Below are 13,536 nucleotides of genomic sequence, written 5' to 3'. Positions count from 1 at the left end.
TAATGGCTTGGGTCTCTCCGACACACGCAAGACGACTCTGGCAGTTCATTATTTCGGATTTATTAATCAAATAACAAACCCTGGGTCAGAGCTCAGCTAGGCTTCAGCATCATCCGATGGCACAGTTGCCGGAACTAAGCTCTGCCCCCTTTTCACCCAACAGGAAAACCCCCACCTTCTCTTCCTTTCCTTTTCGCGCTTCTCGTAAAGTCTCGTGACCATAAGAGATTTTGGAGAGAGCATTGCTGGTGTTCTTGTGTCCAAGTCCATGTCTGAGCTGACAAGCTGCATTCTTTCACTCTGGCTCTCCCTTCCGTTATCTCTGTGCTCAAGAACAAGTTACTGCTGCTCTCTGTGGATTCTCCCCCCCCCGTACATTCCATTCCTAGCTGCTCTCTCTCTCTCTGTTTTCTTCCTCATTCCCTGTCAGCGAAGGAGCGTAGCTGACATGTAGGTTGCCTGCCTAAGCTTCAATTACCTATACTGAGCTTGTACAATATGACATGATTCCATGAATATTGTCATAACCAGGCCTTCTATGGCCCATTGCGTTCAGTTTTATAATCCTCCTCCAGCCCAGAAGTAAAATAGACATTAACAAAAATAAAAATAAAAAAATAAGATGAATCTGTTAGAATTCCTGCTCCATGATTGCAGTCATGGGATTGTTGTCTTTCACATGACGTTATATGTTTTGACTTCACAGAGTGGGAAGTGACGGAGACAGGATGTTTGTGTTACTGTGTTCTATGAAGTGGGACTATTGTCCTTTGTTCTTTTTTCTCTCACTTTGCTGTCTGATGCTAGAGAGAGAGAGGGAGCTTTGTTGCGAACACGACCTGACATTGTCTATGATAGAATTACAGAGACGGGAGAGAAATTTGAAAATTAGGGGAGCATCTGAAAGTGAGAAAGACAACCTGATAGATTTCCTTACAAAGGAACTAACAGACTTTTGGCAACAGGACTTGGAGAAAGAAGAATTTAAGATAGTGAGTGCATTTAGATTTGGTAAAAGACAATGAAAGAATAAGGCAAGAGACTGTTTGATTACCTTAAGAACAAAAGAAGAAAGAGACAAAATTTTAAATCTACACTATCAGAGAACGCTGGAAATTGAAGGAACATCTGTGGAGATCTTCAAGGATATACCTAAATATATTTTGGATGCAAGGGCCTACTATAGAGATCTGGTGGCTCTATTGAGAAGAAACAAAATACTCTTCAGGTGGGAATTTCCCCAAGGTTTGTCTTTTAAATATAGAGGAAAGAAAATAAGAATAAGGACAGTAAATGATAAAGACAAGTTCTTGAAAGACCACGAGGAAGACCTACAGAAGGAAGTGGAGTCTGGTGAGGAGTCATACGCACCAGGAAAAGGAATTTTAGACATAGCAAACCTATCATTTGGACTTTCTAGGCCAGGGAGAGACAAACCACCAACAGAAGAACAACAACTTGGAGCAGTTGGAGGGAAAATTAAGTAACTTACAATGGCGCTGCAACTCTTAAGTTGGAATTGTAATGGACTGAACTCTCCTCGAAAAAGAAAGTGTTTTTCACATTTTAAGAAAAGAGCAATTGGACTTGATATGTTTACAGGAAACACATGTAATGAGGCTTCACAGGAAAATACTTATTAACAAAAGATTGGGACAAGAGTTTATTTCGTCTGACAAGGTAAAAAAGAGAGGAGTGGTGATTTATGCAAAGGAGAAATTTTCACCGAAATTAATCTTTAAAGATGAACAAGGATGATATTTGGCAATTGAAATTCAACATCAAGGAGAGAAATTTTTGATTGTAGGGGTATATGCACCGAACGAGGGGATATCTGACTTTTTTAAGAAGCTGCATGAGACTCTTTTGGACTATATGGACTACAATGTAATCCTGATGGGGGATATGAATGGAGTGGTATCTACAAACATGGACAAGGCACAAAAACAGGTAGTTACTAAAGATGGTAGACTACCAAAAACTTTTTTCGAAATGACTGACAATATGGACTTGATTGATATTTGGAGAACTAAGAACCCCCTGGAGAGAGAGGGAACTTTTTTCTCTGAAGCCAAGTTGACATGGACTAGAATTGACCAAATTTGGATTACTAGAGGAATGGCACCAAAGATAAAAAAAGTGGAAATCTGCCCTAAAACTTGCTCTGACCATAATGCTGTAAAGATGGAGATGAAGCAAACAACAACCGGCACCTTTAGATGGAGGATGAATGACGCTTTGTTTAGAGATGAAGAAGTATACAGGAAGGCCCAAAAAACTTTGAAAGACTATTTTGAAATAAATATGTCAACAGATGTTGAAAAAAGAGTAATCTGGGACGCAAGTAAAGCTGTGATGAGAGGGTTTCTGACACAACAGAATGCAATAAAGAAGAGAAGTCAAAATGAGAAAAAACATAAAATTTTGGAAAATATAAAAGAAGGGGAGAAAAAATTGAGAGTAAAGCCAAAGTTGCAGGAGATTTTGAGAGAAATAAAACTTTATCAAGTACAATATATGGAATTAATGAACCAGGAAATAGAATGGAAAATTAAACAAATGAAACAGAAGACATTTGAATCAGCGAACAAATGTGGGAAACTTTTGGCTTGGCAACTGAAAAAAAGACAAAAACTAAACACCATCACAAATTTGGAAGTAGAAGGAAAAGATATACATAACCCAAATGAGATTAGAAATTGCTTCCAGAAGTACTTCAAACAACTATATGCACAAGGGCCACAGAATGAAATGGACATTGACTGTTTTTTGAAAACAAATGGATTACAAAAAATTTCGCAAGAAAGTAAAATAATGTTGAACTGTAAAATATCAGACCAGGAGATAGAAGGCGCCATTCAAAATATGCAACTAGGCAAGTCTCCAGGGCCAGATGGGCTGACCTCCAGATACTATAGATCTTTGAAAGAGTGGTTATTGCAACCATTGAAGGAAGTCTGTAATGAGATTTTGGAAGGACAAAGGGCACCAGAATCGTGGAAAGAGGCTTATATTACACTAATACCGAAAACAGAAACTGAAAAGACTCAACTTAAGAACTACCGTCCGATATCCTTATTAAATGTGGATTACAAAATTTTTGCTGATATCTTGGCCAAAAGATTGAAAAAAGTTTTGATGAAAGAGATTCACAAGGACCAAGCGGGCTTTCTCCCAGGAAGACACTTGTCAGACAACTTGAGAAACGTTATTGATATTTTGGAAAAATTAGAAGTGAATATAAACACCAAAGCAGTTCTGATGTTTGTGGATGCGGAGAAAGCCTTTGACAATATTTCTTGGAGTTTTATGAAAAAGAATTTACAGGGTATGGGGGTAGGCCAAGGTTTTGAGAATGGTATAGGTGCAATATATTCTGAACAAAAGGCTAAACTAATTGTAAATAATGTGGTTACGGAACAATTTAAGATAGAGAAAGGGACACGACAGGGATGCCCAATTTCCCCATTGCTTTTTATTTCGGTCCTGGAGGTCCTGCTGAACATGATTAGAAAGGACCGGTTGGTTAAAGGTATAGAGGTCGGAGCTAAACAGTATAAGTTGAGAGCATTTGCAGATGAATGGGCACAAGACATTGGTCATGACATCATGTTTGCTGACTGGGAACAGTTATGGACCACCGGTATAAAGTTTACGGCATGTAATGCCTTAAGAGAGAATATTATGAAAATGATTTATAGGTGGTACATGACCCCAGTCAAGCTTGCAAAAATCTATCATTTGCCCAATAACAAATGCTGGAAATGTAATGAAACTGAAGGTACTTTCTACCACCTTTGGTGGACGTGCCCAAGGATTAAGGTCTTCTGGGAAATGATCTATAATGAAATTAAGAAGGTCCTCAAGTGTACCTTTCATAAGAAACCAGAGGCCTTTCTCCTGGGCATGGTAGGCCAATTGGTGTCAAGGAAAGATAGGACGTTCTTTATGTATGCTACAACAGCAGCAAGAGTTCTTTAAGCAAAGTATTGGAAGACACAAGAACTACCCACGCTGGAAGAGTGGCAGACGAAGGTGATAGACTATATGGGACTGGCTGAGATGACTGGCAGAATCCGTGACCAAGGAAAAGAGACGGTGGAAGAAGATTGGAAGAAATTTAAAGTTTATCTTAAGAACTGTTGTAAAATCAATGAGTGCTAAAATGTCATGGGTAACGTAAAACAGAATTGCAGCGATAAATGATTGGGTAAGAGAAAAAGGATTAAAGAAAGTGAATCATAAGTAATTGAAATTAGGGGTTGCTGAAAAAGTTTAAAACAGGGATGCAGAAAAGGGAGGTATGGGGAAGTCGTTGAAATAAGGCTTAAGAAAAAGAGGTTATGAAATTATACGTGTTTATATGTTTGTTTGTCTATGTATTGTTAGTTGTAATGTGTTTTAATTCATGTTGGAAAATCAATAAAAATTTATAAAAAAAAGAAAAAGAGAGCATTTGCAGATGACCTAGTTTTGACCTTACAGGAGCCTGAATCTAGTACGAAAAGAGTTTTGGAACTAATTCAAGAATTTGGCCAAGTGGCAGGATTTAAATTGAATAAGTCAAAAACTAAGGTTTTAGAGAAAAACCTAACACCGATTGAAAGAGAGAAGTATCAGAACGAAACAGGTTTAACAGTTGTGAATAAAGTGAAATACCTGGGGATGAATATGACAGCTAAAAATGGGAATCTATTTAAAGATAATTATGAAAAATGTTGGATGGAAGTGAAAAAAGATCTAGAAATCTGGTCAAATTTGAAGCTTTCCTTGTTGGGTCGAATTGCAGTTATAAAGATGAATGTATTGCCTAGAATGTTGTGACAAGGTTAAAGCACATAAAGCATTAAAAAACCATATCGTCAGGAGAGCATTGTTCAATGTTTGGATAAGATACAAAGATTTATTGGAAAATAAAACCCCAAGGTGGTTGTCACCAATGGAAGCGAAAGCTCAGAAAAAGCTCAATATGGAGGCCAAATGGCCGAAATATTGGGAGATTTTGGAACAAGAAGGAGATAGATGGAAACTTCAGAGTTTTGAGAAATTAAAAAATAAAGTGCGAGACTGGTTACATTATTTTCAGATAATGGAGGCTTTTAATTTGGACAAGAAAATCGGCTTCCAGGTGGAAAAATCAAAATTAGAAACAGAACTGTTAGAACCCAAAACTAAGATTATGTCAAAGATGTATAACTTGCTGTTGAAATGGAATACTCAGGATGAAACGGTGAAATCTGCTATGATTAAATGGGCACAAGATGTTGGACATAACATTATGTTTGCTGACTGGGAACAGTTGTGGACCACAGGTATGAAATTTACGGCATGTAATGCCTTAAGAGAAAATATTATGAAAATGATATACAGGTGGTACATGACCCCAGTCAAGCTTGCAAAAATATATCATTTGCCCGATAATAAATGTTGGAAATGTAAAGAAAATGAAGGTACATTTTTTCACCTTTGGTGGACGTGCCCTAGGATTAAGGCTTTCTGGGAAATGATTTATAATGAATTGAAAAAGGTATTTAAATATACCTTTGTGAAGAAACCAGAGGCCTTTCTCTTGGGCATGGTCGGCCAATTGGTGTTAAAAAAGGATAGAACTTTCTTTATGTATGCCACAAGAGCAGCAAGAATACTCATCGCAAAGACGCAAGATCTACCCACTCTGGAAGAATGGCAAACAAAGTTGATTGACTTTATGGGACTGGCAGAAATGACTGGCAGAATCCGTGACCAGGGAGAAGAGTCGGCAGAAGAAGAATGGAAGAAATTCAAGGACTATCTACAAAAATATTGCAATATTAATGAATGTTGAATGATGCAGGATTGAAATTAATTGGTTTCTAGCTGTAATGGCAACAAGATTATGAAAAAATGGTCCCTTTTTTCTTTGTATATAACCAAGAGTTTAAGTTACAATAATATAAGAAGATGGATAGAAAATAAGGGGTTTAATTGTAATGCTGGGAGATAAGGATTTGCTGGATAAACAATTCGAACTGGAATACAAGAAGGGGAGGTATGAGGAGGTCAGTGAAAGATGTTATTGAAAAATAAGCTTTGAACTTTATGTGTTTTTATTATTTTTTCTTTTTAATCTTTTCTTTTGCTGTTTGTATAAAATGGAAAATGCTAATAAATATCTTATAAAAAAAAACAAAGCCTAGAGTGAATTGTATTATGTGAGATGTTACTCATACAACTTAAAATCTTCATTGGTTTACATGAGAATTACATATACAGTGGTACCTCGGTTTACAGCCATAATCCGTTCCAGAGGTCCGTTTGTAAACCAAAACAGGTTGTAACCCAAGGTGCGCTTTCGCCAATGAGGCCTCCCCCCAAAATTGTTCGTAGTCCAAAAAAAAAGAAAAAAGAAAAAAAGGGTTGTAATCCAAAAAAAAGGTTCCAAACCCGGACATGCACTTCCGGGTTTGACGTGTTTGTAATCCAAAACGTATGCAAACCAAGACGTATGCAAACCGAGGTACCACTGTATATTGGCAGTAACTAACAAAAGAAAACCATTTTCTTCCAAAACTTTGCTTTCTTCCTTCTTTTACCCTCCTTTTTATTTTATTATCTCAGCAATTTTCGATTTTTTTGCCAAACCATTCACACTGAATGCCTTTGCGTACGTTGCCAGAAAATCCGTAGAACTAAATGCCATTGGGAAACAATGAGAATTCATTCTGCTGGTAACAAGTTCAAACCTGAACCTGGATGCTCTTTACCTAAATTGTTTTAGTCACTGATACTATGTAATGAACACTGTTGCTGTTTGATTCAGAGGGGAGTGAATAGAAGGAGCAGAAAGAGGAAAAGGAAGGATCACCATTAGCAAAATAATAACGGTGTTTGTCAGGGCAGAACATCCACCTTTTGTGTGGTGGTAGCATGTATTCGACTGAGCACACAAAAGGTCACTGGTTCAATCCCTTGCATCTCCAGATAGGATTAGGAATGTCCTCTGTCTGAACCCTTGGCAAGCCTCTACCCATCAGTATAGAAAATACAGGGCCAGATGCACCAAAGGTCTCTCTCAGTACAAGACACCTTCCCATGTTTCTAAATCCTTTCTACAGTCCCATTTCAAATCATCAGTGCTTGAAAATCCCAGAAAACTTAATTCTCTGACCAGTGACATCTTTCAGGGCCTCCTTGACCTGCTTGTTCCTCAAGCTGTAGATGAACGGGTTGAGTAGCGGAGACACCACATTGTTCAGAACACCCACCGTTCTGCTGAGGTCCAGTCCCCCACTCTGCCTTGGTTTGACATACATAAAAATGCAGCTTCCATAGGTGATGAAGACAACCAGAAGGTGGGAGACACAGGTTGAGAAGGCTTTCTGCCGCCCTGCCTTTGAAGGGATGTACATGATAGTAGAAATAATCTTAAAATATGAAACTATGGTCACAGTTAAAGTTCCCAGGACACTGAAAGTGGCCAGGAGAAAATCAAGCAATTCTAGGGACTGAGTATCAGTGCAAGCAAGCTTTAACAATGGCAGATTATCACAGAAGAAGTGATTGATGACATTTGGGCCACAGAAGGGTAAACGGAACAACAAAATAAGAGGAACAATAAGGTATAGGAAACTGAATATCCAAGAACCCAACACTAAGTGGGTACAGAGACGACTGTTCATGATGGTTGTATAGCGAAGTGGATTACAGATGGCCACGTATCTGTCAAAGGACATAGTAGCCAAGAGGAAGAATTCAGTGGTCCCCAGTATGAAATAGAAAAAGGACTGAGTGAAACAGCCTGCAACAGAAATGGTTTTGTCATCAAAGGCCAGGTTGAGCAAAACCTTGGGGATGGTGGAAGAGGTGAAACCAATTTCCAAGAGAGAGAAATTTCTGAGGAAGAAATACATGGGGGTCTGGAGACGATGGTCAAGCAAGGTGATGGAGATGATGAGGACGTTCCCACCAATGGTCAAGAAGTAGATGATGAGGAGAAGTACGAACAGGAGAAGTTGTAGCCACCGGACACTGGTGAAGCCCACAAGGATGAATTCCGCAACTATGGAAGACTTATTTTCCATTGTAGGCATTCATCATTCATTTGTAGGGAAGGTTTTCTAGAAAAGAAAAGAAATCCAATTGGTAATGGAAAACTCAAGATGTCTCCAGTCATTGTTATAATGTCTTAAGGCAGCATTGATAGCAATCTGTAGGAAATGCTGAAATATGAGCAACCAAGAATAAAGCAATTTGGAAAGTGAAACAATGGGAGGAATTAATCAGTGTACAGTGGTGCCTCGCATGACGAAATTAATTCGTTCCGTGAATTTTTTCATCTAGTGAATTTTTCATCTTGCGAAGCACGAAATCCCATAGGAATGCATTGAAAATCAATTAATGCGTTCCTATGGTCAAAAAAAGTCCAAACAAAGCCAAATTTCGTACAACAAGAGTTTATTAAGTGCTCTTTAAAGTCACACATACTGTAAAGAGCATTTCAAAATTCAAACCCAGATTTTTTTAAAAAAAACAGCAGAGTGGCCCAATGGTCACAGAAAATCATAAAAATGCAGGGGGAAAAAACAAGCTTCCAGATTCTTGCAAACCCCTCCCCAACTGTTTCCCCAGCCACCTACCACACAGAAATTCAAATCCAGAATTTTTTTAAAAAAAACAGCAGAGTGGCCCAATGGTCACAGAAAATCATAAAAATGCAGGGGGGGGGGAAACAAGCTTCCAGATTCTTGCAAACCCCTCCCCAACACCAAGTCCTTGAATTCCAAACACCCCAACCCAAAATCCAACCCCCCCCAGAAAAGTTTTAAAAGCTTAACTTACCAAATGGCTCCAAAAGAAGTTTTGGAAAAGCTTCAAAAATCACCAAAGTCTTTAAAAACCTCAAAAAAGGCTCCTATGTACACTGCGTTCTATGAGTTGCTCCTCGAAGTCAAGTCGCAACTGTATTAACGGTGTTAAGAAAAAGGAAACAAACTTGCAAGACGTTTTCGTCTTGCGAAGCAAGCCCATAGGGAAATTCATCTTGCGAAGCAGCTCAAAAAACGGAAAACCCTTTCGTCTAGCGAGTTTTACGTCTTGCGAGGCATTCGTCTTGCGGGGCACCACTGTATGTTAAGTTAAACATTTATATCTTTCTCAAATAGTCAACACATTGACCTTCAATCTTTACAGATCCAGGATCTGCTTTTAAGGCAAATATACATTTATGGACCTATTTCTTAATATTTGCCATATATTTTCTCCTGTTGCAATCCACAGGTCATGATCTATTAGTGGGTACTGACCCACTAGCTGAAGATTGGTTGATTATTTAATTTATTCTCCACTTAATATATTAAAAATATCTCTAAGCAGTGTACAAAAATCTCAAGCTACCACAGACAACTTAAACAAAATATTACAAAAATATACAGTTACATATAAAAATGCTACATTAATACAACTCTCAGCCCCCAGGTTTTCACCCAGGGTCGAAACAAACTCTCACCTCACCCACAAAAGTTCTACAATGATAACAGTTCCAGGTCTCTCACTCTAGACTTGTTTCTTATAGGCAGGCCCAAGGTAGATGGTTCTTCCTCAAGCTGCCCACAGCAGTGTCCCATTCAGGCCAGTGGAACACACAGAAAGAAGGAAAGAGCGGCGAGAGGAAAATTTGTGGGGACTGGGGTGGGGAAAAGAAGGAGAGATAAATCTTTCAAGCTGCTTCTCGTGCCTGTATAAATAATGATCATCTTTCTTGGTTCAATAAGAATGACATCATCATGCTTGCCAAAGTTTTTCCTCCTTTGCTCTTGTAACTATTCCCATTGAGGTTAATTGGTGAATACCATAACTAAATTCACTAGAGAATTCACTTTGTGTATGGGGATGTGGGAGGCAGGGACTGTTTTACTTCAAAGCTGGGATTCATTTAGTTTATTTTACCCCTATTCATGAATCACTGCCTATAAAATATCTAGAATATATTTTATAATAAAAGCACTGATGATAAAACAATTACAACAGTTTTGTATGTAAAACATTTTTTTAAATGCCATATATAGAGACAATTTCAAATTCAATGTTGATACAGCCAGGGATGATAAAAATCTCCACTTAAATGCCTTGAAAAAGAAGGTCATCAGTTGGTGCTTTGAAGACAACACAGGTGGTCCCTGCCAGGCATGAAATGGGAGAGAGTAGTGCCACCACACTAAAGACCTAATTTCTACATCACACGGAACTGACATCTTGTTAGGGTGGTATCAGTTGGCTATCTAAGGAATGCAAAATTTTTGTTGGGATGCTTTGTTAATTTTGTTTGATTTGGCCAATGGACCAATGGACAGTGCTGGCCCTACCATTGGCTGGAATGAGAGGGCCACTTCATGCAAGGATGGTGAGCAGCAGGGAGCAATGATGTCAGAGACCAGGCTGAGGAATACTGCTCTGATGAGGAATGGTGGGAGCCGTCCCCTGCTCCTGACCAGGACTGTGAAGCTGCCCAGGAGCAGTGGAGCAGTATAGATTTGAAGCAGTGGTTTGCAGAGGGGCATAGTTCTGAAGACAAAAGTTGGGACGAACTGGGGGTGGTGGTGGTGGTGAACAGCTAGGAGAAGAAGAACTGGGAGAGAGAGAGAGTTATCTGACTCTCTCGCTTGAAAGCCCACATCCGCCCAGCCCCAGTTCACAGTGAGCAGATAAGGTGGCAGCCTAGAAAGCGAAGCGGTTGCAAGATCAGGTTGCAAGGTGTGGAAGTGACTAGAGAGGAAGTGGGTGGAAACCTTAATTGGAAACACCATCATTCTGAGAATGGCTGCTTTGTTCTTTTGCTGTGATCATTCAAGACTCTTTAAATGGTACGCAACTCTTTTTGCTTTGTTCTGCTTATCTCCAGCCAAAGCGGGGAGGAAGCCGAGTCCCCAAAGCCTGACAAATGGTGAGGTGTTGAAGGACTAAACTTTGTGTGCCACATGGTCTTTCCTTTAACCTCCTAAACTAGCACAGTGCCCTCAGGTGACTGAACAGACATTTCTAACAAATGCTCCATTCATAACAATTGAACAAATAGTCAGCCTTGTTTTCTGTGTTGTCCTTCAACTTAGGGAAGGTGTTTTTCAGCAAATACTGTATCGTGTTTCTCTTCTAGCTCCCAACATCATGTCTCATGCTGTTCCACAGGGTCTTCCAACCTTCTAGAGCAGACTTGAAGGGAAGTATGGGGCAATGTAGAGAGAAGGAAAGAACAGGAATTGCCTTCTCCTCCCCTTTGATGAAATATTCCTCAAAATCAATAAGCCTTCTGCAAGCAAAGACGCATCAGTATGTTTGTGGAACTCAAGTGACCATTCAAGTATCACTTTTCCCACACAGCATCAAACCCCAAAAAGTGTCCACTGTCTCACGCCTATGAATTATGTATGCACATATGTAACTATGTATGTATGCATTTTCTGTCTTTCTTCATGGAGCTCAAGGCGATATATGTTGATTCTCCTCCACACTTTATCCTCACAAGACGTCTGTGAAGTAGGTAAGGCTAAGAAAGATTGACTGGCCTAAGGGTCACACAGGGATCTTACAAGTTGAGTGCAGATTTAAGCCTGAGCTATCCAGTCCCAGTCCAATACTCTTAACTACTAAACCACACTCCTTACAAACTTCATACCATAACTTCCTGAATTCCTGTTTTGGAATGTAGGCTAGTGGGGAGTTCTGTGTCCAGATTATCTGTATTTGCTCTTTTCTTGAAAATGTCTCACATTTCCTGAATACAGTGTTGGTGAATCAGTGCTCTCTCTCTCTCTCTCTCTCTCTCTCTCTCTCTCTCTCTCACACACACACACACACACACACACACACATTTCCCACATACATGTTGGTGGCAAGGAAAAAAATATGGTATTAAAAGGAGAATTCCTTCAATGCCAATATCGAGATTTGGGGCAAGTACTCTTTGGTGAGAGAACCGCAGCAGAGATTTAAAATCGCAAACTGTGCAGCAAAGTAAAGAGTGGAAATATAGGCCATTAGACCTTTAAAATATGCCCTTGTGAGTTCCTTCCAAAATTTCCCTCTTCCATTATGATAGAAAAAGACCCTGCGTCTGGTAAGTTAAAGAAATTGTTTACTTACAAACTTTCCAAAGGTCAGGTTCATGTGCTTTTCCATACAGCATTCAAAAAAAATAAATAATGTAGCACAGGCAGTAAAACTTGGCTTAGTTACAGTGGTGAAGTTTCTTAAATACCAATGTATAGGAACACAAGAATGTCTCGTAAGAGCCACACAGTCTGAACTTGGAGAAACTAGTTCAGACCTCTTTCACCACTGAACTTCTCTGGTTGACTGAAGTACAACAGTAGGCCTGTGTGAGGTGGAGGGAACTCAGACTGGCAGGACAGCTTACACCATGGCATTAACCCCTTCATGCATTAATTTAACTTAAGCATATTGCTTATATGAAGCTGGTTATCCCACAATATATTACCAGAATATAAATGACATTGAGTTCCTGGAAGTTGACAAAAGAAAGTTAGTTTCTAAGTACAGCTTCAGCAACCATATGTATCAATACTTACTGTTTAGGATTATTTTTTTGCTCTGATATACCTGAATCACCCTTCCAAAATGAAACAAGCTGTCTAATTGTTGCTCTCAAAGCATCTTGAACCTGTTTATTCCTCAGGCAGTATATGAATGGGATCAGAAGTGGAGAGACAACAGTGTTTAGAACAGCCACCCCTTTCCTGAAGCCTAACTCACTGGTCCCTCTTGGTTTTATGTACATGAAAATGCAACTGCCATAAGTGATGGAGACCACAGTGAAGTGAGAAGCACAAGTGGAGAAAGCCTTTTGCCTCCCTGTGGTTGACGGGATGCGCATGATGGTGCAGATAATATTGATGTAGGACACAATGTTTATGGCTAAGGTCCCAAGGAGAGAAAGAACAGCAATGAGGAAATTGAGGAGCTCCAGCAGACTTGTGTCAGCACATGCAAGTTTCATCAGTGGTCCATTGTCACAGAAAAAATGGTTGATGGTGTTTGGGCCGCAAAAGGGCATCCGAAATAATACAACTGCAGGAACGATGATCAGCAACAATGCCCCAGCCCAAGACCAGAGCACTAGCAATGAGCAGATCCGATTGTTCATGATGGTAGAGTAGCGAAGAGGGTTGCAGATGGCCACATACCTGTCAATGGACATTGCTGCCAGCAGAAGTAACTCTGTGGTTCCCAGGACAAAGTACAGAAAGGACTGTGTGAAGCAACCAGCTAGAGAGATAGTCTTCTGGCCTATGGCTATGTTGGCCAAAGCTTTAGGAACAATGGCACTGGTATACCCAATCTCCACAAATGCAACATGTCGTAGGAAGAAATACATTGGGGTGTAGAGCTGTTGATTTGCCAGTGTTATTAGAACAATCAGTATGTTTCCCATTATTGTCAAAAGGTATATCCCCATTAGCAGTAGGAAAAGGATAATTTCAAGTTCATGGTTGCCCGTCAAGCCCAAGAGTATTAATTCTCTCACCATGGTGTTGTTCCTCATTT

The 13,536-nt window shown here is 39.6% G+C and overlaps 2 protein-coding genes across 2 annotated transcripts; both read right to left on the bottom strand.

Annotated features, from left to right (window-relative positions):
• Positions 1–7,109: 7,109 nt before the first annotated feature.
• LOC310747300 (olfactory receptor 6E1-like) lies at positions 7,110–8,060 on the bottom strand (the record flags this gene model as incomplete). The annotated part of the gene is made up of 1 exon (XM_083581654.1): positions 7,110–8,060. The coding sequence occupies one exon, from the start codon at positions 8,058–8,060 to the stop codon at positions 7,110–7,112; it is 951 nt and encodes a 316-aa protein (XP_083437780.1).
• Positions 8,061–12,556: 4,496 nt separating this feature from the next.
• LOC310747299 (olfactory receptor 6E1-like) lies at positions 12,557–13,534 on the bottom strand (the record flags this gene model as incomplete). The annotated part of the gene is made up of 1 exon (XM_083581653.1): positions 12,557–13,534. The coding sequence occupies one exon, from the start codon at positions 13,532–13,534 to the stop codon at positions 12,557–12,559; it is 978 nt and encodes a 325-aa protein (XP_083437779.1).
• Between the last annotated feature and the right edge of the window lie 2 nt (positions 13,535–13,536).

This window comes from Podarcis filfolensis (assembly GCF_964270895.1).
Source record: "Podarcis filfolensis genome assembly, chromosome: 13".
Taxonomy (NCBI): Eukaryota; Metazoa; Chordata; class Lepidosauria; order Squamata; family Lacertidae; genus Podarcis; species Podarcis filfolensis.
The sequence above is the reverse complement of the archived record's forward strand: the minus strand, read 5'-3'. Positions and strand labels throughout refer to the sequence as shown.